Source organism: Sesamum indicum, linkage group LG5, assembly GCF_026168435.1.
Source record: "Sesamum indicum cultivar Baizhima isolate 11 linkage group LG5, ASM2616843v1, whole genome shotgun sequence".
Taxonomy (NCBI): Eukaryota; Viridiplantae; Streptophyta; class Magnoliopsida; order Lamiales; family Pedaliaceae; genus Sesamum; species Sesamum indicum.
In genome coordinates, this window is record NC_142661.1 from 2,492,600 (window position 1) to 2,517,057 (window position 24,458).

The following is a 24,458-nucleotide window of genomic DNA, read 5'->3' on the forward strand; positions in this document are numbered from 1 at the left end:
TAGATTCTGGAGAAAGTCTCCGTAGAGGAATTGAAGGTGTCTCTATTAGTGGACTGAAGGTGTCCTTGTCGTGGGGCTGAAGGGGTCCCTGTTGGAGGACTGAGGTGTTCCTGTTGGAAGGTGGAAGGTGTATCTGTTGGAGAGCTAAAAGTATGCCTGCCAGAGAGTCAAAAATATCCCGTTGGTGGACACAATGTGTCCCTGTTGAGGGGCTTGAAATGAGAAATTAAAATAAAAATAAGAATTTCGTGAATAAAATATGTCAAAAGCACGAGTTGAGAGTTGCGGCGAAATAGGAAGAGAGTTTCCAACTTCTTGAACGGTCTGTCTGTTGTGGGATGTTGCCTGTATTTATAGAAAAGGAGCCCCTCTCGCAGGAACTCTATAGTGAGCTACATGTCCAAGAAAAAAGGGCGGAAATTCGAGAATAAGGCACGATCCTATCTCCTCTTTGACTTGAGCAGTACGTCTTTGGTTGGAGGAGGACTCTCACTATGTGAGGACTCTTATTCTGCAAGGAGTTCAACTTCTTGAGGGCGCCTTTCTTCTACTAAGGCTGGGCTTGGAAGGCAGGGTTAAGGTTCGGCACACCTCCTTCTTGGGCCGAACTAGGCTTCCCTCTTAGGCTGAGCTTGATGTACTGGTCGTCCCTCTTGGGCTGAATGAGAGGGTGATGTCTTCAACCTCCTTCCTTTGCCAATTTATTTTTTGGGGGCACCCGTCAAGGTTGCCCGCCTGTCTATTTTCTAGGGGGTACCAGCCAAGGTTGCCCGCCTGTTTGTTTTTTGGGGTGCACCTGTCAAGGCCGACTATCAAGTGTTCTTAGGCCTCTCATGATGTGGGCCTCTCATGACTTCGGCCTTCTAAGATGATATGGACCTCTTGTTTCTTTCTCTTTTTGGATCGATTGGGCCTATTTAGGTCAATTTATTTTTATACACATCAAATATCATTAATTCATTATATTTTGACTTACAAAAGGATTTATTTGTTAAACAAAATATAAAATTTAGAGATGTTAGATCTAATTTTTCAAATTATGGAAGGTCTACATGTGGTAACACAAAATTTCAAAAGAGAATAGTATAATTATCCCTTATATATTTACATAAACATTAATGCATATTTATAAACATTATATATATGTGTATATGTATAAATATAGGAATCGTTGCTCTCGTTTGAATTTACAAATAGAGTATTTCTGTGGGAGGTTTAGGTGTAGTTTTTTAAGATGGAAGGAGTGAAATGTAATAATACTATTTCATACGGGCTCCATGTGTAATTAATCATATTTCACATGACATGATAGTCATTATGATGATGATAATAATAATAATTCACCAGCTTCATTTACTTGGCAGGATTGGCGACTCAATCCTTGACAATCGAGTGTTCACTCTGTTTTTTTTATCAGAAGTATCGCGATCAATTCATTATTGCTGATGATATAATCCAGCTTGTAATATCTGGCATTGCAGTTAATAAGGCCTAATTTAAATGTTGAAGTTGAGATTTCATTACTCTAAAATCATGAATTTGATTCCTAATAACATGTAAGATATTATTTTATATTAAAAATATTTGATATTAATAATAAAAATAATTTATTACTTTTATTTTTTAAAAAAATATATATAATATTGCAAGTTGGCCCAAGAATTGAAATTGGGATTCAAATTTTCCACCCCAAGTTGCCCACGTTAAGCCCCGCCAATATTACATAATTGTCCCTATTTGTGGATAAAATATTAGAAAATATAGGATAAATGGTATAAAACCCTCTTATATTTTTAAAATTTAGTTAAAAACTCCTTGTATTAAAAAAATAGGCAATAAACTCTCTGAATTTTTTATTGCATACTCTCCCCTTCCGTTAAGTAAGCCCTAACGATGTTAACTTTTTGTTGAATTGTCCGTTATACCATTCTTATAACAATCGTTGACCTTCAATTTAAAAATATGAACGGTTCAGATTTTAAATAATTTAAAATATATTTATATATATAACTGTAGACGGTGATGGTTACCGCCTACGTGGGAGGCGAAACCATTGACGCATATACTGGGCGACGGCGAGGTTTCCCGCCAAAGGGGGCAACCTTGCGCACCCCTTCCCTGGTCGCCCCCTTCTGCAAAGGGCAACCCCGCCCTCGCCCTCGCCAAATCCGAGGCCATGTCACCCCATAACTTTGACTGCCATTCAAAGAGAAGGGCAACCTCTATTGCCCAAAGAAAAAGGACGACCTCCGTTGCCAGCAGCCGTTGTCGGCGACGGAGAAGAAGGTAAAAACAAAATTTAAAAGTAAAGTAAAAATAATTTAAATTTTTTCAAATTTTAAATATTAAATAAATTTAATATTTAATTTAAAATATTATTTATAATAAATAATATAATTTACAATAATTGATATTAATTTTTTTTTGATATTTTGATATCTAATTAGTATTATTTATAAATAAATAAAATGTATTTAAATTAATAATAATTTAATTGAGTTAATAATATATAATTTTTATAAGTGACTTTTATATTTCATATAAAATTTTAATTTGAAAAGTGAATTTTAGTATATAAATTTGTATTGTGTTTAAAATTCAAAATTCTAATTTTTAAGATTTATATACTTTTCAGGTGATTTTACGTTAAATTAATATATTTTATAAATAAATATAATTTATTGTAATATATTGGACTCAATAAATAATTTACTGCTGAGGGCCTTGTAATTTCTTTCTCTTTCTTTAGTTATATAAAAAGTTTGATTTGGCATAAAAGGGATAGAGGCTACCTGTGAGTTCTCTTATTTATCTTTCTGCATTTGTTACCTTCATTCTTGCTTCTGTTATGTTCAGCCTAATGCAAGGCTAAATTGCTGTTGCTGAATATTTCAATTATAACGGACATAGCATGCCTATATATATATATATATAGTATTTTCCATTACTGATGAAGATAACGAGAAATTGAAAGAACATAAAGATAAGACATTCTCGATCGTCGATTTGAATTATGGGTATGAACAAGGTCGGTCTTACCATCACTGTCCGATTTTGCTGTTCTTTGGCGTTGTTTTTGGGCTTTAGTGTGGTATCTTCTGACCAAAATTCATACCTATTAGTTTAAATTGATGTAAAAGGTTCCCAATTTAGTCTTTTCTTATATTATTCGATTCTCTTTATATTTGTCATAATAAAAAATATTCTTTTGTTGAATTCCAACTGCATGGTCGGTTTTCTCTACCGCCTACATGGTCGGATTTATTTTATTTATTTTTATGCGTTCTGTCTACATGGTCGGTTCTTCATACTGTCGTATGGTCGAATTTTTAATTTTTTTTTTTGAGTTTTTTGATCCTCCATGACCTTCGGTCATGGCTATATGGTATCAGAGTCATGTTGTTGAAGTTGTATTGAATAATTCAACAGTACTTTATTTCTCTGCTTAATATGCAGTATTTATTTAATAATAATAGTAGTCAAGTAAAGAATGCTAAGAAAGAGAAGTATGAACTCCCAAAAAATTTAGATCAACTAAATAAATGGATAATTCCTAAAGAAAATCCTAGATTAATTTACAATTTTGAAAGATTTGATTTTTGGAAAACTAAACAGGTGGTAAAAACTACTGAAGAATCTATTGCTTTTGATAATGAAGAAAAAGTAATAAAACTTTTGGATGCCATGGATATAAGGCATTACCATGAAGAATATAAATTTCTACATATTGGTCTTGTTCAAATAGTCTTTAAGCCTCTAACACTAGAAGGTTTACCAGAAAGCTTTCTAGCTGCCCTAAGAGATGCCAGGAATTTAGATTGGAAGAAATCTATAATAGAAATAATACAATCTAGTCTGGCTCATGGGCCAGTATTTTTTAATGTTTACCCAAATCTACAATTATCAATGTTTGATTTGAATATATTCGATGCATTAACATTGAATGTAAAACCCCATGGATATAATTATGTACCTGGGTCAGAATTAACATGTATATATTATGGAATATACTATAAACTTCTCCAGATACTTAATCTTAATTGTAAGACACAAGATAATAAAATTCTTGAACAAACAGTATTTTTTTAAACAAATTTACAGAATTGAAGAACTAATACTAGGAGACAAATAAATGGAGCGAAGTAGTGTTTCCAGAACATTGGATAATTGAAAAGGAGGTCCCCATTGGAAGTAATACTGAGAGTATGTATACAAATATTCTACAAAATCCAGAAGAAAATGTCATAATAGATTTTGTTAATCAGTCAAAATATTTAAGAAGCAGCTCTTCAAGATATTCTAATATGTCTTATATATCACCAATAGAGGTAATAACCCCATCCAGAGCATCCACATCCCAAATCAGAGAAGAAATATATTTAAATAACTCAAATTATGATAAGGTCGACGAAATAAAAATACAACCAAATAATATTGTTAAAGGTATCTATAAGGATCCTAAACTAAATAAAGAATTAACTTCATAAACAAATTTTTGTTTATAAACGAATACACCTGACATAATTGCCTATGAAACAGAAATTTCATTTAAAAATTATACAAACATAATTGATTTTAGTCCTGGATCCCTGGCTAGAAAAGAAATTAAGGGAGAATTTTTTGAAAAAAAGATGAGAATCGTTTAGAAAATGATTTTTTTAAAATTTCCCACCTGAGAAACAAAATAAAATTTTGAATGAATTCTATAAGGAATTATCCATATGGAGTAAGAAAGTTACCATTGTTCCTTGTTTTATAACCAAATATTTAAAATAATATTTAAATGTATTAAAGAGAAAATATTTTTTAGAGAATAGAAAAATCCTAAATAACGTCTTTCCCCCTCAACAGCCTTTCAAAATGAACTCAAATGAAATAAAAATTAATTTAAAAGCATTTTCTAAATTAATTGAAGATGATACTTTAATAGTTACAATAACATAAATAAATGAGTTATTGAAAAAGCAAAATCATGGCAATTTATACTTAAATATTATTGGAGAACAACTCATGGAATAAAATAATAAGATTGATAAGAGACCCTCAATTGGCAAAGAGAAATCAACTCAAATAGGGCATCGATTGAAGAAACGAGAGGAGAAATTATTGTGAGACCCTCAATTCAACCACCCTCAAATATTATAGGTTTTAATTTAAAATCTATAGGAGACCTAGAAAAGTTATTGGACCAAAAATTTAAAACTCTAAAATTAAATACTCTAAATAATGACGGAGATCCTCAAGATTATAAAGATGAATTTCATTGAGGAAATTAAAAATTAGAAAAACTCGCTAGGAAGCCAATGCAAAAAAAAAAAAATTTGTTATCCTAGACCAACACCCCAAGATGTTCTTTATGAAGAACAAGAGATAATTGACCAAAATAGTTATAATGAAAAATTAATTTATGAATGGAATATTGATGGATTTACAAAAAGATAAATTTATAATATTATACATAGAATGATGATGTATAGTACTATTTGTAAAGAAAATAATAATTCCGATAAGGCTATTGCTAAAATGATCATAGCAGGATTCACTGGCCAATTAAAGGGATGATTGGATAATTATCTCAGCCAAGCTGATAAAGATGAAATATTAAATACAATAAAAATTGAAAATAATATCTCAGAAGAGAAAGCAGTTTATACATTAGCTATAAAAATTGTTGAACATTTTACAGGTAGATGGTCAGATAATAGTGAAAATATCAAACACTACTACAGAATCTAAAATGTAAGACATTAACTTCATTTAGATGGTATAAAGATGTATTCCTTAGTAGAGTTATAGAACTCCCAGAGTCAAATGATTCTCATTGGAAGTCTAAATTCATGGAGTCCCTCATCTTTTTGCAGAAAGGGTTAGAACTGTCATGAGAAAAGGAGACTTGCACATTAATTACAATCAATATACTTATGGGAAGCTAATTGGAACCTGCATCCAAGAAGGATTGAATTTATGCAATGAAATTAGACTAAACGGACAAAATTCAACAGACAAAAACCAATTAGGACAGTTTTGTGCCTAGTTTGGGATGAAAATAAACCATCCGATAAATAAAAAATCTCTAGGAATAGAACTTCGGGATATAAGGAAAAGAGGTATAAAAAGAGAAAATTTAGAAAAGAAATAAATAGAGAAAAAGACTTAGCAAGAAAAAATGAATGTAAGGCTAAAAATAGTACCACAAAGAAAATAAGAAGATGCTATATTTGTAGAGAAACAAATCATGTTGCAAATAGATGCAGAAACAAAAAAGCTAAAAGATTGAAAAAGAGAATAAATAATCTTAATTTACAAGAAGAAGAAAAACAAGAAATACTCAACGTAATATTTTCTAAGAAAGATGAATCCTCTGAATCAAAAGAATCTGAAGAACAAAGTGAACTTAAAAATATTGAAGAGAATTTTGAATATTCATCAATCACTTCTGAATTTGAAGAAAAAGAACCTTTTTGTTCATCTAGGCAGGAGGAAAATTCACATCAAGTATGAATTAATGGCAAAATTTAAAGAAATGGGAAAGATAAATGTTCTCTCTGATAATTATATTATCAAATTACTTAAAGAAATAAAAAATCCTGAAGTAAGGGATATCATTCTGAGTAAGATTGACAATAATAATAAAGCCTCCACATCTAAGTCTAACTCGGTTTACGATAGAATTGTTAATAAACCCTTTGAACCATATAAAATAACTGAAGTCAAGAAATTGCTTAATGAAAAGCATACTATTTTAGATAATCCCTCTACCCTAAAAGATCTAAAAATAGAAGTAGAAAAATTAAAAAAAGAGATAAAAAAATATTAAAAAATACAATCAGTCTCTTACTAATAGAGTTGAAATGCTTGAAATTAGCAAGAATAATGAAATAGGAGAAGAAAAATACGAAGAAGATTTTCTATCCACTTTAGAGATAGTCACTAATAAAAAATGGAATGTTAAAATTAATCTTTTAATAAATAACAAGTTTAGGAAAATATTTACTGCTCTTATTGATAGTGGAGCAGATATTAATTATATTAAAGAAGGTCTTATACCAACTAGGTATTTTGAAAAAACGACTCACTCTTTATCCTTTGCCAACGGCCAAAAACTAAAAATAAGCTTTAAAATTCCAAAAGCTTACATATGTAATAATAAAAAATGTACTCCGACAAGCTTCCTGTTAACAAATGAAATTATTCTTGGAACACCTTCCCTTAAAAAGATTTTTCCGATAAAAAATATTAATGAAAAAGGTATAATAGGAACCTTTGATAATGAAATAATAAAATCTGAATTCATAACCCAACCAATAGACAGGGTTATAAATGAAATAAAATATTTAATAATATCTAAAACCAACCAAATATGCTTTATTAAGGAAGAAATAAATTCATTACAAATAAATGAACTACTTAAAAATCCTAAATTACAAGGAAAGATTAAAATGATCCAAAATAAATTTGAATAGAAATATGTGATGAACATCCCAATGCATTCTGGCATAGGAAGAAATATATTGTTAGTCTTCCCTATGAAAGTGAATTTTCGAAAGCAAATTTCCCTACTAAGGCAAGATCTTGCCAAATGAATACTGAATATTTAGAATTATGTAAAAATTACATAAAATCCCTAATTGAGGAAAAACTAATTAGGTCTTCAAAATCACCATGGTCGTGTAATGCATTTTATGTTAATAAGCATGCAGAAAAGGAAAGAGGTAAAACCCAGGCATGTGATAAATTATAAACCTGTTAATAAAGTCTTAAAATGGATAAGATATTCGATCCCTAATAAAAAGGATCTGTTAGACAGACTACATAGGGCAATAATTTTCTCAAAAATTAATTTAAAATCAGGATATTAACAAATTCAGGTAAATGAATCAGATAGGTACAAAACGGCATTCACAGTCCCATTTGGACATTATGAGTGGAATATTATGCCGTTCGGATTAAAAAATGCACCTTCAGAATTTCAAAATATTATGAATGATATTTTTAATCAATTCTCTAATTTTATCATCATTTATATTGATGATATCTTAGTATTCTCGAATAGTACCGAAGACCATTTTAAGCATTTAGAAATGTTTAAACACTTAGTTATCCAAAATGATTTGGTTTTATCAAAATAAAAATGAGTATCTTTCAGACAAAAGTTAGATTTCTTAGACATCATATTGAAAAGGGGGAAATTATACCCATCAATAGGTGTATTGAATTTGCCGATAAATTTCCTGATAAAACTCAATTACAGATATTTTTAGGCAGTTTAAATTATATAGCCCCATACTATAAGAATCTTGCTCAAGATACAGCAATATTGTACGATAGGCTTAAAAAGAATCCATCAGAATGGACTGATGAACATACAAAAGCAGTTAGATTAATTAAATAGAAGGTAAAATCATTAACATGTCTAACTCTTACTAATCCAAATTAGAATAAAGTAATTGAAACAAATGCCTCTGATATTGGATTAGGAGGAATACTAGAACAAATTGATGAAAACAAGCAAGAATACTTGGTTAGATTCCATTCAGGGAAATGGAAAGCAGCCCAAAGAAATTATGCTACGGTTGCTAAAGAAGTTCTTGCTATTGTTAAATGTGTGTCAAAATTTCAAGATGATTTACTTAATCAAGAATTCACCATTAGGACAGATTGTTCTGCTGCTAAATTTATGTTTAATAAAGATTTTAAACATGATGTTTCTAAACAAATATTTGCTAGATGACAAGCACATCTTGCCCCATTTAATTTTTCTATTGAGCATATTAAAGGAGAGACAAATAGTCTCCCCGATTTTCTATCAAGAGAATATATTGATGGAAATAAATCCTGGTGAATTTAGAAATGAAATGTTTGGAGGGATGAATATTTCCTCAAAAATTCCAAATCTTTGGATGGAAGAATTAGTCATAAGGCAAAGATTTTTTTATGAATGGAGTACATTGGCCTATTTATCAATTCAAATTCTGAGATGAACCAATTGAATATAAGACAAGATTGAAAAGAATCCAAAAAATAATCAGGAAGCGAATTGATAAACTCAAGGAAATTATTTCTGACATTCTCATACAATTTCCAGATGCAGACGTCACTGCAGAAAATCGTATTAAACAACTTTGGATAGCAAATTTGCTATACCATCAGCAAATTGATGGTTATTATGTGGCTAATGAATTATCTTTATTTTTCAGGAATGCTCCCCAAAAGGGAAGAGGAAAGAATTCCTCCTCTAATCATAGAGGAGTTAGATTTCGAGCATGCGATGTTGTTAGACATGGAAATAGGACATTAGTGAGGGAAAATATTTCTGGAATTGGAAAACTTAGTAACATCTCTGAAGAAGAGAATGAACTCTTCAAACATTTTCTTGAACTTAAGAAGGAACACAAAAAATTAACAACTGATGAATCGTCAGCATCTTACGCAAAAATGTTGCAAGAGGATGAAGATGAAATAGTTAATTATAAATTCAGTGAACATCATGAGGTAATTATACTTCTTGAAAATGATGATTTGAGATGGAAAAATGATCCATGGTATTAAATTATTATTCAAAACGACGTAATATAATAACAAGGTAGATGATCAATTAAAACATTTAAGAGTCAATTTATTCGTAACTTATATTTTAAAAGAAATAAAATTAAAACTGACAGCAATTATATCGTGTGACTTAATTGAAGTAACGATACCGAGCAAAAAATTATTATTATTAGAATATATTTTTATAGAAAAAAATAATTTTAATTTAATATAAAACACAGACGGTGTTTGTGTAATTTGATCTAACCTCAAAAAATATTAATATAGTTTACCCATATTATTAACTATCTAAATTGATAAATCATCTGTATCATATTAATTGATAAACCATATATATTATTAATTATAGATGAAATAGGCACAATCCTTACTTAGGGACAAAAACATCTATTTTTTTTTATATATATAAAATGGCACCGCGAATTAATTTTGCGGTGCCACTGAATTTTTCTTTTTTCTTTTTTAAATAAGAAAAGGCAGTGCGATGGCCGTAACTTTTTTTTTAATAAAAATGGAAGCACCACAATTAAAAATTGCGGTACTGCGTATATCTTTAAAAGTCTCCAAACAACACTACTGGTGTAAATTTTTTTTTTGATTCCCCTCTTTGATTTTCATCGCTAGATATCTTGCTTCTCTTTTTGGTTTATGGTTTTAATGATGGGGATATTGCTCCTTGTTTTGTTAAATCATTATTATAATTGAAATTTTAGAAAGAAGTGATCAAGTTGAAAAATGGAAGTTCCTCGCGAAACTCCCGTGCTGCTGGAATCTAAACCCTTGGAAATGGCTGAGGAATTTGAGTCCAGAAGATTAATGGAGGAAAACATCATAGCAGCTTTGAAGGACGAAAATATCAACACAATTGGAATTTGTGGGCTTGGGGGCATAGGTAAGACAAGAATGGCGGGACGAATCGGGGAGAAGGTGAAAGGTGAGAAACTGTTCAAATCTGTTGTGTTGGTATGGGTTGGCCCAATTTTTGACCCAGAGAGGATTGCATATGAGATTTCTGATTATTTGGGTGTTAAAGTGGAAGTGGGGAATTTTATGGCCACAGTAAATAAATTGCGGTGTAGATTGCTTGTGGAAGAGAGGATTCTGATAATACTGGATGATGTTTGGAAGATACTAGATTTAGAGAAAGTTGGAATTCCGCTGCACAAGCACAAGGGTTCGTGCAAAATCTTGATAACTTCCAGATTGAAGGATGTTTGCTTGGCTATGGGAGCTAATGCGATTTTTGCAGTGCAAGGCTTAACAGAAGAGGAAGCATGGAGTCTTTTAAGAAAGATAGTTGGCGTCTCTATAGACTCTTCTGATATATATCCTTTAGCAAGATCTGTTGCACAGAAATGCAAAGGCTTGCCACTTGCCCTTAATGTTATTGGGAGACTTTTGAAGGATAGTAGCAAGGTTTGCCTAGGATCTATTGCAGAAAACAATCTGAACCCAGCTTTGTCATATGAGTCTAAGCTGCTACAGGAAATGGATGCTCGGGGTGGTTTATTTGGTGAAGGGATTGAAACAAACATCAACTTAATACGTAAGATGAGTCTGAATGTATCATTACCACCTGGACTAATGAAATCCAGTATTACCACGAAATTATATCGTCCCTTACGTGTGCTCCCGTTCAAACTTGCGGCATCAGATCTTAAAGGTACTGATGAAAATGTGAAAAAAACTCTGTGGGTCTTTGATGATGTGTATACCGCATTACGCCATGGTATGGATTCAGCATTGGAGTCATTGGTCACATTAGATCTTTCTAATACTGATATTCGGGTATTGCCTGGGATAATGAAAAAACTTGTCAATCTGGAATTGTTAGTTTTGACAAATTGTCACAATCTCCAATATATTGAACCAGGTCTTATATCAAGTTTTGATCGTTTGAAAGAACTGTACATGTTGGGCAGCTTCAGTGGATGGGAAGTAGAGAAAGAAGGAAAAAGAGTGGGAAATGCTTCAATTAATGAACTCGCGCTCTTGCCTAACTTGACTGCTTTACAGATTCAGATACAAGATCAAAATATTATTGCGCAAAATTCAAAAATCTGGTCAAGGTTGACTGTTTATGTAATATCAACACCTGAAGAGCTCAAATGTCGATTCCAAGAATCTTCTCATCTCAGCTTCCCTGCTGTACACCTTGATGATTACTATGGGGAATTTCTGGGAGCAATGGACTTCTACCTTCCAAGTCTTACTCCTTTAGTGGATTGGCTTTGTGTCATGTTGAGGAGTACTGAAAGTTTGCGTTTAGCTGGAGTTGGATCTAAAAATGCAGTGGATGAGTTGATTCCAGAGGGTTTTAAGCTCTTGAAACAGTTGGAGATACGTAACTGTAGCATAATGGAATACCTTGTGAATGGAGCTGATCAGGTGCTGCAGACAAATGGTCTCTTTCCTGTTCTAGAATCACTGTGTCTTCAAGACCTTCCCCTGTTTATGGAGGTATTCCATGGTCAATTTCCAGTGGCCATGTTTGGGAAACTAAGAAATCTGAAACTGCTTAAGTTACCTTCCTTGGTGCATGTCTGTAGAAACCCAACTCAAAGTGTTTCAGTTTCCAACCTCAGGTCTGTTCATATATCACATTGTCCCAAATTAAAGAGTTTATTCTCATTATCCACGGCTCAGGGTTTGGTGCAACTCGAAGAAATTAAAATAGAGAATTGTGAAATAATGGAAGAAATCTTTTCTGGGGAAGGGCCTGAAGATGGCAATATTAGCTGCAACAAGATCGAGTTTGCCAAATTAAATTATATAGAGCTTGATACCCTTCCTAACTTCACTGGTTTATGCAAAAGTGTGAGGATTGATTTTCCCCAGTTGAGAGAGTTCTGCATTCAAAGCTTGCGAAAGCTCATAACACTTTGTCCTAATGAGAGCGACCTTATCTTTAGAGGCAATGATGATAATGATGATAGTGTCATGCAATGTCTATTCACTGAGAAGGTATGCCCATTAACTGTGTTTTAATGTTTCTTTTACTGTAATTGGTTTTTGGTATTGTTATTTCATGTTAGAACTTTGAGTTCGTCAAATGGTGAATTAGTTCTTAACAACGGATATATTATTTCTTCCCAATTGTTACTGGTTTGCAGATTGCATTTGGTAGCTTAAAGAAGTTGGAAATTACTGAGTTGGATAGTGTGACTAACATCTGGTGCCACCAACCTACTACAAGCTGGTTCAGTGAACTTGAAGTACTGGTGGTTATGTCATGTGACACTTTGAGAAACTTATTCTCTCATTCCATTGCCAAAGTTCTTGTACAACTCAAACACATGATAGTAGAAAAGTGTGTCATAATGCAAGAAGTTATAGCAGAGGATTGTGAAATAGGACAACCAGAAATTAATGAATCATTGTTTCCTCAACTGAAAGTATTAGAACTTCGGAGGCTGCCACTACTTGAGAGTTTTTGTCACATGATTAAAGATTTGGAGTTACCATCACTGGAAGATGTGACTCTTTACAACTGCCCAAGAATGAAGGAATTTTCTGGAGGACGTTTAAGTATGCCAATGTTAAAATGCATGAAAAGAGACCACTCAGTATATAGAATTGATGGTATAATTTATACCGTAGAACATCTCTTCAATGAAAAGGTGATCTTTTCTCATGTCACATTCTTATAACCACAGTTTTGTTTATTTGTTAAGTTTTTTTGTTCAGCAATGGAGAATGTGTCGATTACTCATCTTCATCATGCCAAAATATCTAGTAAGAACTTTATGTGTCATTCATGTGACATCAGAGAATGCTATGATCAAAAGCTTATTAAGGTATGCATTATATCGTTGTTATGGGTGGAAAGAAAACTTAGTTATCTAGGTGAAGAGAGAGCACTGAATGTTGACGAAGATAGGGAACAAGATGATTGGTTTGGTTGTTTAAGGAACATGAGATGGTTGCTGCAAATGAAGAAAAAGGCGAACCTTTGCATGTAGGTTGGAAAAAGTCCATGATACAGCAAATGAGTTCTCTTACTTATATCTGAGTTGATGACATCAAATAAAAGAATCATCCAACATTTGTCTGTTTAGTAAACCCAAGTACTATGTAGTTGAGTTTGGGTGGGGGGGGGGGGGGAGAGTCCTGTTAGTGCATCTCATAAACAGAAAAAATGTTTTGGTGACATCACAGAAACATGTCTGCAAATGGATTTACTAAACCCAATAAATCCATTTGCAGACATATTTATGTTTGTGGTGACATCCAAGAAATATGTCTGCAAATGGATTTATTGATGGGTTGTCTCCATAAAGAATTATGTGTCATTGTAAATGGATGTGGTGCTAAGGCATTGCTATTCGATGCATTCTACTTCCAATTTAGTTTGACTTTATGGTCAACGGAGATTTTATGTGTGTACTTCACGCTCTGGTTAGATCAGGAATGCTTTTTTATCCCTCTCTCACCTGTTTTTTTTTCTTCGCAGCACCTATTTGTTCATCAGTCCTGGCCCTTTCACAAACAATATCAGGCTACGGAAGAAGAATTCATGGAGGAAGATATCATGAAAGGTGGTTAAATTTCTTTTCTCTATGCCCGCATTATATCATCGTGAATATCTATATCCTGATTGTTATAATTACAGAATTCTGATGTTTAATGTTTTCAGAATTAAACTGTCTGAAGATAGAAAGCACAGCTTGATGATGAACTTGGACTCAAATGCATATTTGTCAACAATAACCTCTGTATAAAATATTAACCCTATACTTTTATGGGGAATATCACGCATTATTACATTTTCCTTGTTTGTATTTTAACGTTTTTCCATGTTAACTTGATTTTGAAATTGCTGAGAAGTGCACTGTAATCAGTGGTTTCCACCAAATAACACTACTGAAAGCTTGAGGAACAAATTCTATTATTTTAGATAAAAGGGTATTTGAGATCTTTTATTAATTTGGTGAACTGGGGCTTCTTTTCCTGTTTTTAGGCAATTATGAGTTATGGAGACTGGAAATTTTAGTGCTTTTCGTAGGCAAAAATATGAAAAAGAATAGTAGGTGCTGAATAATGACCTCCAATCTTGTTACAGGATCAATTCATTCCCATCCAGAATTGAGCAACCAGGCTACTAGAGGCAATGCATGTGCAAGTTTTCAATATGACGAGAATCAGAAGGTATGAATTTTGAGTTATTCTTTGTTAAGAATAATAATCAAGGCTTGAATAGTTACTTAACTGAAAATATTTTAGATATCTGATCATGTTAAAATGTTTGGAAAAAATATGGGGTTGAAAGGACAATTTTATTCTTGTCGATGAACAAGAATTAGCTGTAACACCAAACATGAAGTGAAACCTAATAACAACTCGCGATGTTCTTGGAAAGAGTTCTTATTAACCTGTGGTCAACATGATGAGTAGGAGTAGTATTGCTTATATTCTTTTTCTTTCTCATTTCCTGAAACAGATATGGTCATTAGAACTAGTTTATTTTGATAGACCTGCATGTTATTGTTTTAACTCAAAGGTCACACTGGCTGACTATACTTGATGAATAATATACTAAATTTCGGCCAATGCCTCTCTTTACAAGCTGGTCCTTTTCCAATTACGTTGTTTCAGAATTTTTGAACTTGTGCCATCACAAAGTTGTATAATCAGCTTCTTTACACTAATTTGCATGACAGAGTCTTTGCTTGGCTTCAAGGCAAAGCACCATTACTGAAGAAGTTGATGCAGATTCCCCCGAAAGCTATTCGTTTGAACTAGAGGAGAAAATAAGGGATAAAGATGTTTCTGCAGGCCATTCTTATGAAGGAGCAAAAGAAGATGAAGCGAAAGCAGAGGAAATTAGGCGTGAGGCAAAGTTGGAAGTATCTACAGACGTGGTATTGCGTAATGAAAAGTACTTGAAAGATTTCATTTTGTTTTGCTCAATATTTCCATCTGATTATGAATTCACCAAGGATATGTTAGTTTGGCAATGGATAGCTGAAGGTTTGATAAACTTGGGAGAAGATGAAATAATGGAAGGAGAATCTATCCGGTGCTTTGATACTTTGTTGAACTTGGGTTACATTATGCCAGCTGGATATAATCATCGCATTGACCAAATGAAGTATAGAGTTGGTGAAGAAAAGGTGAATGCTTTCATTCCAAAGCAACAGTACTTAGAACCTAAGTTTCAGAAATATTTGGACACTGAAGAGATCACTGATGTGCTCAAAGTTGACCACTTGTCTTTGGCCTTTAAGCAAATTGATTGCATTAATTTTGGGACTATCAAACAGTGTGGTCAACTGAAGATGCTGAGTATTCACCGCTGTTATGGGTCTAAAATGAAAAATCTTCTACCATCCGATCTTTTCTTGGAGTTGCAGGCCTTAAAGATCTTAAATTTGAGTCACACAGACATAATGGGACTACCAAGTTCTGTTGAAAATTTGAAGGCATTGCAATGTCTTGACATGTATGCGACACCTATTAGGGGTTTGCCTGAGTCCATACATTGCCTTAGCAATTTGCGGACTTTAAACCTCGATGGTTGTTTGAGCCTCATGACATTGCCCAAATGCACGAGTATGTTGATTAACCTGCGGCATTTGGTTCTTGATATTGTGGGCCAGTTGCAGTCAATGCCTGCAGGGATTGGAAAATTATCCAAACTACGCACACTAAGGGCATTTTTGGTCGGAGAGGATGAAGGTAGTCGCATAGGAGAGCTGAAGGACATGAACAAGCTGAAAGGATCACTTCTTATATCAAATCTTGAGAATGTTTCAACCAAGGAAGAGGCTGCAGAGGCTTACCTTTGTAACAAACAGGACCTTAAAAAGATCGAATTGCAGTGGAGTGATCTTCAAGATAACAAGAACCCAGATGAAGAGGAAATCTTGGAGTCTCTTCAACCCCCTCTTGGAATCGAGGAGTTGAAAATATTCTTCTACAGTGGTGGAGTGCTTCCTTCTTGGATATCTAATCCATCATTCACTGAGGTGGTCAGTATAACCCTTTACAGGTGCAGATATTGCGATACCCTACCGCCGCTTGGGGAATTGCCAGCTCTGAAATTTCTCTCTATCCTTGAAATGAATGAGGTCATAGAAATCAACAGTTTCTTCTGTCGCAGGAATCAAATTACTAATCAGCATCGTCATGTCGCATTTCCTAAGCTCGAAAAACTATCATTTGATTCGATGGCCAAACTAGAAAAATGGACAGGGGTCGTGAATGGGGACTTCCCTTATCTCCGTCACCTCATTATAGCACGTTGTGGAGAATTGGTTGTTCTTCCGTTTCTTTCACATCTGAACTCCCTTTTGTATGTGGAAATAAGTAACTGCCCACAACTCTCATGTTTGCCTGAAGGTGGATTGCCTCCCACACTTGAACTTTTGATGATTAAAGATTGTCCAAAGCTAAAAGAGAGGTGTTGTAACGACCAATGCGACGATTGGCCTAAGGTTGCTCGTATTCCTGCATTTTATATCAACAATCAGAAGGTTTCTGTGTAAGTGTAAGTTAGTGTTCTTGATTTCTTTATCATTCAGAGTTTTAACTTGTCATTGTAATTGATCTCTCTAGTTGTGTTGTGCTGCTATATTCATCTGCTTTAATGCCATTGTGAATCCTGCTGTTGTATCAATTGATCAAAGGCGCATTGTCCAGGGAACTTGTATTGTTCTGAACAAAATAATGCATAAGCCATATGTTGTTTTCTTAACAGAAGTCTTGTTTAGGATAGAATCATTCAGCAACAAAAGAGAATAAAGTTATGTGTCTCGGTGTGTGTGTATATATATTGTGTAAGTGCTAATATATTTTGAATTTATGCATACACTACAATATTTAATATTTTTAGGCTTAATTATAATTAGATCTCCTCTAAAAATACGAAATTATACTTTCTCCGAAAAAGTTTTGAAACTATATTTACACTCCTCTGAAAATTCTCCATCCTAATTCCATTAGATTTTGGACTAAAACTGCTAATATTAGGGGGGGGGGGGGGGGGGAAGGTTATATAAATTTTCAATTTTGCTTCTCATTTAACGTTTGCACATATATTTTTGCATTTATAAAGAGATAAATGTAATATATAAATAAAAAGTGAGGTTAACATCATTATATTTTTTTTCTTACTGTTACAAAATTATTACATGAAAATGTTAAATGAAGGAAAAATTAGAAATTTATGTAATTTTTTTTGCTAATGCTAGCATTTTTCATTCACACCCTAACAAAAGAAAGTTACGTGTAAACAATGAACTTTCAAAGGGTGTAAGTATAGTTTTGAAACTTTTTTGAAAGAAAGTATAATTTTGCATTTTAAAAGGGGTCTAAGTGTAATTATCCTAAAATTTTTCTTATTAATTTTTCGTACCATAATAATTGTTGAGGCCAATCAAAATGTTGCAATGCGGTTAATTATATATGACCAGACCGTAGTATGTCATACACTTTAGATATGGGTTAACTCAAAAATAAGAATTTAGTGACTAAATATACAATAAGATGTATAGTATTATAAAATAAGTATCATGAATATATAATTATGAATTTAAAAATCTTTTCCATAAATTCCATTAATCCAAAACACTATCAAAGAAGCCACAAAATATTATTTTCATCTCTCTCTCTTCTTCTTTTTTCCTATTTTAATTTAATCAATAAATACTTAAATAATTAAAAGAACTTACTTCATAAAAAATTTTAATAAATATTTATCGTCTTATGTTTAAAACTTAGTAGATACATCGGTGTCAGTGGCAAAATTTCTTACAAAATAGCCTTAAGAGGATATACTTGTAATTTTGTAAAATATAAAAAATAGTTTTAAACGTTCTTAATTAAATACTTTCTTTTTAATTATTTTGGTTCTCAATCTTACTCATTTCATTTGTTATTATGATCGATCACTCTTTTTTAATTATATATTATCTTATCATGTAATTAATTTAAGTATAATCAAATTCGACTTAACTCAAAATTTCCATTATATATCTTCTAAGATCACTTGGGCTAAGTGTCAAACTAAAATAAATGCTATGGAAATCCAATCAACCACCAGAAACCAAAAAGAAATAGATAATTACAACTAGTTTTTTTAAAATTTGATAGGATTTTAAATACTTATTTTTTAATTTAAAAAATTATCAATCTCTCTTATTTTTTGATGAAATTATGTAATTTTTGAATGAATATCTTAAATTATCAACTTTACTCTTATTGTATTTTTTTTAAATAAAAACTTATAAAAAAACTGACGAAGTGGATAGAAAATTTTAAAAAATTATAAAATAGAATATAAAAAAGATGAAGAAGTTCACTTAGTCCAAAAAAATTCAAAAAATAAAATAAAATTTATAGTTTATAAGGGTATTTTGATCAATTTATTATAAAAATAAATAAAATTTATTAGTGATTAACAAATTGGGGTAGGTATTAGGTGGACTTAATATCAGGAGATATATATAACTTATAAAATAATAAAAAAGAATATATAGATATACATATATATATATAATTATGCTAAATTTTAAAGAAACTCCTTATTTATCCAAAAAAAAAATTAGAAAAAGAAAGGTTGAGTAGGTTTCCAAAATGGGCTATTAAACCGTCAAAGCCCAGATGCAGCCCAATAGTTCATTCCCACCTCCCAAGAAAAGTTGAGAGATAAGGACAGCACTGCTCTCTCTCACTCACTCTTATTATTATACTTCACTTTTCAACTAAACAACATCGTTAATGTAATAATCTTAGACCATATTGCGCTCTCTCTCTCTCTCTCCCCATCCACAGACAGTGTTGGTATTAGATTCCTTAGGCACAATGTACGGTTAACTTTGTATGTATATACACTCATCTGGGAATTTCTATTCTTGTCGTTTTTGTCCCGTGGATTAAAGGTATAAACATTCTTCTGGCTTATCCCTTTCGATTTTCTTGCTTTACTACTTTATCTTCTTTTTTTCCTTTTACTGCTTACTGGTGCGTTTCTGGAAGTTTAATCTTTTAGGGAATGCATCTACTATGATTTGCTACAATGGGTTGTTGATTTGTTTGGGAAATATTGAATTTCTTGATTTGATCTTCAGATTTAATGATTGCATTTTGTCACAGCAAAACAGAACAAATTACTTGCTTTTGCATTGGTAGAAATTTGATCTTTATACTAAGAATAATGTATTTGTTCAGCCTTTGTTTCTGTTAATTTTCTGTCTTGTTATTGTGTTTCTTGAAGTTAATTTGTGTTGTGAGTGCTTTCAATTCACTGTGACTTGAGTTGCTGATTGTTTTGCTTTTGTGCATCTGCTGTGAAAGTTTGTTCTTGTGATTAATCAATTCTTAATCATCTGAATTGTTTAATGTGTTTTGTGTCTCTTGCTTGCTCTATTTTGTTATGACTTTGTTTCTGTATTGGGATGGGAAGAAATGCTGTAAATTCAAGTGGATGATGGCCTTTGTCTTTCCCTTTTCTTAGCATGAATGGATAATTGTGCAGATGGAATACTAACCTGATGTGTGAGTTATTGGTTTTGTGTTGGTTTCCTCTTATGTGCAAATGTTTAACAGGTTGCATTCTATCATGCAGAATTCCAGGTGTCTACCTGTTTAACTGTTGAGAGGTAGATTTTCCGCAATTGGATGTAGCAAGAAAAGCTTTTGAGAGAGCTAAGATGTCGAGCGACAGGGGAACTCATTGGTGTTATAGTTGTAGGGAAACCGTGACTCTTCAGAGGCGAAATGCTGTGTGCCCCAACTGTAGAGGAGGTTTTATTCAAGAACTTGATGATGCAATAAGTATGACTAATGAAGAAAACAACCAAAGACCGAGGTTTATGGAAGCCGTCTCAAACTTTCTCAGACAACAGATGGCTCTAAGAAGCAACACATCTGATGTTGGAGGGACATCTGGTCCTCTGAATGGTAATTCGTGGAACTCATTCCTGGTTTTCAGTGGAGATATGCCCGTCAGCATGCCTGGCAGTGGTGGGCTTGTAGAGGTCCTTAATGAAACTCTAGGATTTAGACGAGAAAACGGGGGCGATTACTTTATTGGACCGGGAGTTGAAGAATTCTTTGAACACGCTACCCATAATGGTTTGCGTGTCTCTCTCCCAGCTTCAAGAACCTTGATTGATGCCTTACCAACAATCAAGATTTCAAAGAAGCATGTTCGTGTTGACTTAACCTGTGCCATTTGTCAAGAAAGATTCGAGCTGGGTTCTCAAGTAAGAAAGCTTCCATGCAAACATTTATATCACTCAGATTGTATTGTGTCATGGCTAGAACAACGCAGTTCATGTCCTGTCTGCCGCCAACAGCTAACTAGTCAGCAAATGACCAGTGGCTCCAATAATCAGAACTCAAGAGAACCAAGTAGAGGCAGGAGTAGCAGCAGGAGAGTGGGTAGTCGAGAGGATAGAACTGCAAATCAGGGAGCGAAGAGGCGGTGGTCATTCATGTGGCCCTTTGGTTCGTCCCGATCCAATCCTAACCGTCATGAAACTATTGAAGCTCGTACAGATCCCTACCAGCAAAATGGCCACCAGTCAGAGTATTCCCACTGGCCTTTCGAATATTAAGGTCTTTCAATTTCTATCAGTGTCTCGCTTTCTTTATGATCATAATGTTCATCCTCTATTTGAACAAATAAAAGTGTCAGCAGACAAGGAAGTGTTATGTCATCGTTTCTGCTAAATGACAAATTGGTATTGTGCTTGTCATCTTCATCATTGTTCACTGTTCTTCAGAATGTGTTTAAGAAGTCAAAAGTTTCCTACTTGCAAGTTAAGAATATGTGTTCTTGGGTTCCATTTCAGCTGTTTTCGGAGGTTCAATAGACACTAGAGGAAGATGGAATTGGACAAAATTTTACCTGTAGATTTGAGTTTTAGTTAATCCTTGACATCGTAATGGGAAACAATAAATATGTACACAAAATAAAGACTTTGGTTTGTTACCATCACCTACCAACGGCACAGCGCATCGAGACAATTATCAAACTACGACAGTAAAGTAATGAAAACATGAACTCTAGAGACACAAAACTAAGAATTCACCTGAAAACCATTTTGATCATCCAAGCAGCAGGCTAATATTGTACAAATAAAACACACGGAAACCGGAAAACAACAAAAAAGAGACCATCTCAACCTCAATGATTCAAAATCTCAGGATATTTAAAAGGCACATGTGACCTTTCTGTGAGAAACAAATCTAAATTGTGATATTTCTCTAGTTTGTGAGTTCCATAATGGCAGAGACAATATCTCCATCTGCATCCTTGAGAGCTTTGACAGCCCGAGCTCTTGAAACCCCAGCTTGTGTCATCACCAGCTCAATGTCCTTTGGTTCCACACCAGTCTCATCTACATCTTCGTCATCCTGAGGCAAAGGTGCTGGCTCTGCCTTTGGTACAACATTACTGACATTAGGAGCCTTGAACTGCTCAGCAGCTTGAGTTTGCAGTTGTGAGCTCAAATCCTCAATCTTCGCCTCACCAAAGATTACATATGTATCTGAATTCGGGCTCTTGAAGACATCTGGCTTTGAGATGACAAACAGGATCTGAAGCACCATGTCAGATATATTGTAAGTGTTAAAGCAAAGGTATATTGTCAACAGGAAGCCATCAAAGGGAAGTGATGAAAAAACCGACATTCTTGCTCTTCTTAACAGTGACCCGGCTGACCCCAAGGATGGGCTTCATTCCTAGTTTTAGCATTGCCTTGCGGCTCTTCTTTTCGCTTCGGCTCTGCTTTGACCTACCACTGGCATCTTCTTGTCCTGAAAAGAGAAACAAGTACTAATTGGTAAAGGTGCAATTTCCAACGCTAATTTACTGAATCATTGCTCTAAAAGATTCATAATGTACTACACAAGAAGGGCAAATCAGTTTAGCAAGAATTTTATTCTACTTGCTCCTGTCTATAAGTTATTCATCATAAGATTTAGCTTTGCTCTATTTGGGAGGAAAGGTACAGACATTTACGAAGGCATTCTAGCGTCACTCCAGCATCTCTTTCAACCCTTTCGAATTAACAGCTTTATGGTTTACATTTCCAACAGACATGCTTCAGCACAGGCACATGCACTATGAACCTAATGTCTCATTTGGATTCTTATGTTACAGCTAAAGTTGCACCAACCCAGATGTTGACTTTTGAAACAGTTCATTACATATTGTTGTCATACAAACTGCCTTAAACATATCAGCAAAACCAAAGAGGTACAGGTTTGATATAGGCAAACTGAAACTTCAAAATGCATTCCTATCCTTAAAATTGTGAGACAAAATAACTCACAAATCCAGTTTGAAAGTAAATGTGACATATCATAGACAGCCAAAACGATCATCCAGATGTTTTCCATACCAAGACATCTCCTAAGAACCTTGCTTTTTTCCAAACACAAAAAACAGCAAAAGGAGATGCCCAAAATTCGGCGATTAATTTCCAGAACCATATATTCTACAGTAGGGCAAACTCTAATACAAAAGAAGGAAAAACAGACAAACTTATAAGGCAATATTGACAGCATGTGCAATAGGGTTAGAGCCAAGGGGGTGGTATGCACACCTTCAGCTTCATCTTCATCTCCTTCATCATCTTCATCATCATCATCATCTTCATCCTCAACCAAAGGCTCCTCGTGCTGCAAGCAATAACTGAATCAATAAACTAATAAAATATCAAAAATTGTTTTTTCCTTTTTAAATAGTATGAAGCAGTATTTTTCTCTTGCAGGGGGGCAATGGGTAGTTATTATGCACATGTGAACAATCATAGCACTGTGTTACTCTTCCTCCTCCTTTCTATCACTATCTCACCCCAAAAGTGGTAGAAAGTACTATAACAATGGAAGTGCTAATAAATTCATGACTGATCTGTTGGTTCCTTGAAAATGTTGAACACACAAATTCTAAAAGTCAATATATGCTCTACAAGTTTCAATGGGTAGAGCTCCAAATTTATTTGATTTCCCTATTTTAAACCTGAAACAGTGTTTAATTGACAATAATACAGCCCCTCTATTGATCATTTACCAGCCCAAACCCAACATTAAAAAACAATACTAGGCCATTTCCTCTATATTCAATGAAAAATTTGAACCAAACTGATTTACTTTTTCCTTTCCTACCTTTTACCAAACTCACATCTAGCTTTTCTATCTGAAACGATGAAATACACAGAAACCCCAAATGAGAAACTCAAAAACCCACACAAACTTCCAACGAAGCTCATCTATACGATCTTCCTTACATTAATCAATCCAGCTTCTCATCAGAAAAATAAAAACTTGAACCAAAAAACCCGTGTAAATTATGCAGAACTCCAGAACAACATTCAACCTTACATCAACAATAGCTTCTGTGTGTGTGTGAGACAGAGAGAGAACTTACATCAATCCTCTGTTGCTCGAGATGAGCGGCCAACAACTCTTCTTGTGATTGAGTCATTATTGGTTCTTGGTGGAGGAAAAGAGAGGAGATTGAGAGAGAGAGAGAGAGAGACCACAAAACCCTAGAGGGAGCAACGGAAAGGTATCAACGACTACAAGTTACCGTAAAAGCGGGTCTGCTGTAAGAAAACGCTAACAGTTTGTCCGTCGGCAGACCTTTTTCTCTCTATATTTTTTGGCTTTTCTCTTTTCCACATTTTTAATTTAAAAATGATTTTTTTTTCTAAAATAAAAATTATTAAACCCCAAAAATTTAAAATATAATGTACGGGAGACGATTTTGGTTTATAGAAATATAATAATCCAAATTTATAATTAATGCAAACTTTATAATATAAATTTGAGTATTTAAATTATAATACAAATTTAATATTAATTTTAAATTATAACAAAATACAAAATTTAATTTTAATTTTAATTTATCTGTTAAAAAACATGTAAAGATAGAAAAAATTAAAGACGAATGATTC

General features: G+C 33.4%; 3 protein-coding genes across 6 annotated transcripts; 2 read left to right on the top strand and 1 right to left on the bottom strand.

Moving 5' to 3' along the window:
• Nucleotides 1-10,070: 10,070 nt before the first annotated feature.
• LOC105162710 (uncharacterized) lies at nucleotides 10,071-17,194 on the top strand. 2 transcript variants are annotated; one of them, XM_011080807.3, is made up of 5 exons: nucleotides 10,072-12,513; nucleotides 12,663-13,169; nucleotides 14,003-14,087; nucleotides 14,612-14,697; nucleotides 15,210-17,194. In XM_011080807.3, the coding sequence occupies exons 1-5, from the start codon at nucleotides 10,285-10,287 to the stop codon at nucleotides 17,034-17,036; spliced, it is 4,734 nt and encodes a 1,577-aa protein (XP_011079109.2). In that variant the 5' UTR covers nucleotides 10,072-10,284; the 3' UTR covers nucleotides 17,037-17,194. The 2 variants fall into 2 exon arrangements, with proteins under 2 accessions (XP_011079110.2, XP_011079109.2); XM_011080808.3 differs by lacking the exon at nucleotides 12,663-13,169 and having other exon boundaries at nucleotides 10,071-12,513.
• A 2,044-nt stretch (nucleotides 17,195-19,238) lies between these two features.
• On the top strand, nucleotides 19,239-21,257 carry LOC105162795 (putative E3 ubiquitin-protein ligase RHC1A). 3 transcript variants are annotated; one of them, XM_011080911.2, is made up of 2 exons: nucleotides 19,239-19,430; nucleotides 20,117-21,257. In XM_011080911.2, exon 2 carries the CDS (start codon nucleotides 20,202-20,204, stop codon nucleotides 21,108-21,110), a length of 909 nt encoding a protein of 302 aa, XP_011079213.2. In that variant the 5' UTR covers nucleotides 19,239-19,430; nucleotides 20,117-20,201; the 3' UTR covers nucleotides 21,111-21,257. The 3 variants fall into 3 exon arrangements, with proteins under 3 accessions (XP_011079213.2, XP_088736845.1, XP_088736846.1); XM_088880719.1 differs by lacking the exon at nucleotides 19,239-19,430 and adding an exon at nucleotides 19,437-19,512; XM_088880720.1 differs by lacking the exon at nucleotides 19,239-19,430 and adding an exon at nucleotides 19,519-19,676.
• Nucleotides 21,258-21,562: 305 nt separating this feature from the next.
• On the bottom strand, nucleotides 21,563-24,114 carry LOC105162705 (nascent polypeptide-associated complex subunit alpha-like protein). The gene is made up of 4 exons (XM_011080799.3): nucleotides 23,930-24,114; nucleotides 23,106-23,181; nucleotides 22,187-22,314; nucleotides 21,563-22,095 (listed from the first exon to the last, which is right to left on the bottom strand). Exons 1-4 carry the CDS (start codon nucleotides 23,984-23,986, stop codon nucleotides 21,763-21,765), a joined length of 594 nt encoding a protein of 197 aa, XP_011079101.2. The 5' UTR covers nucleotides 23,987-24,114; the 3' UTR covers nucleotides 21,563-21,762.
• Nucleotides 24,115-24,458: the final 344 nt, after the last annotated feature.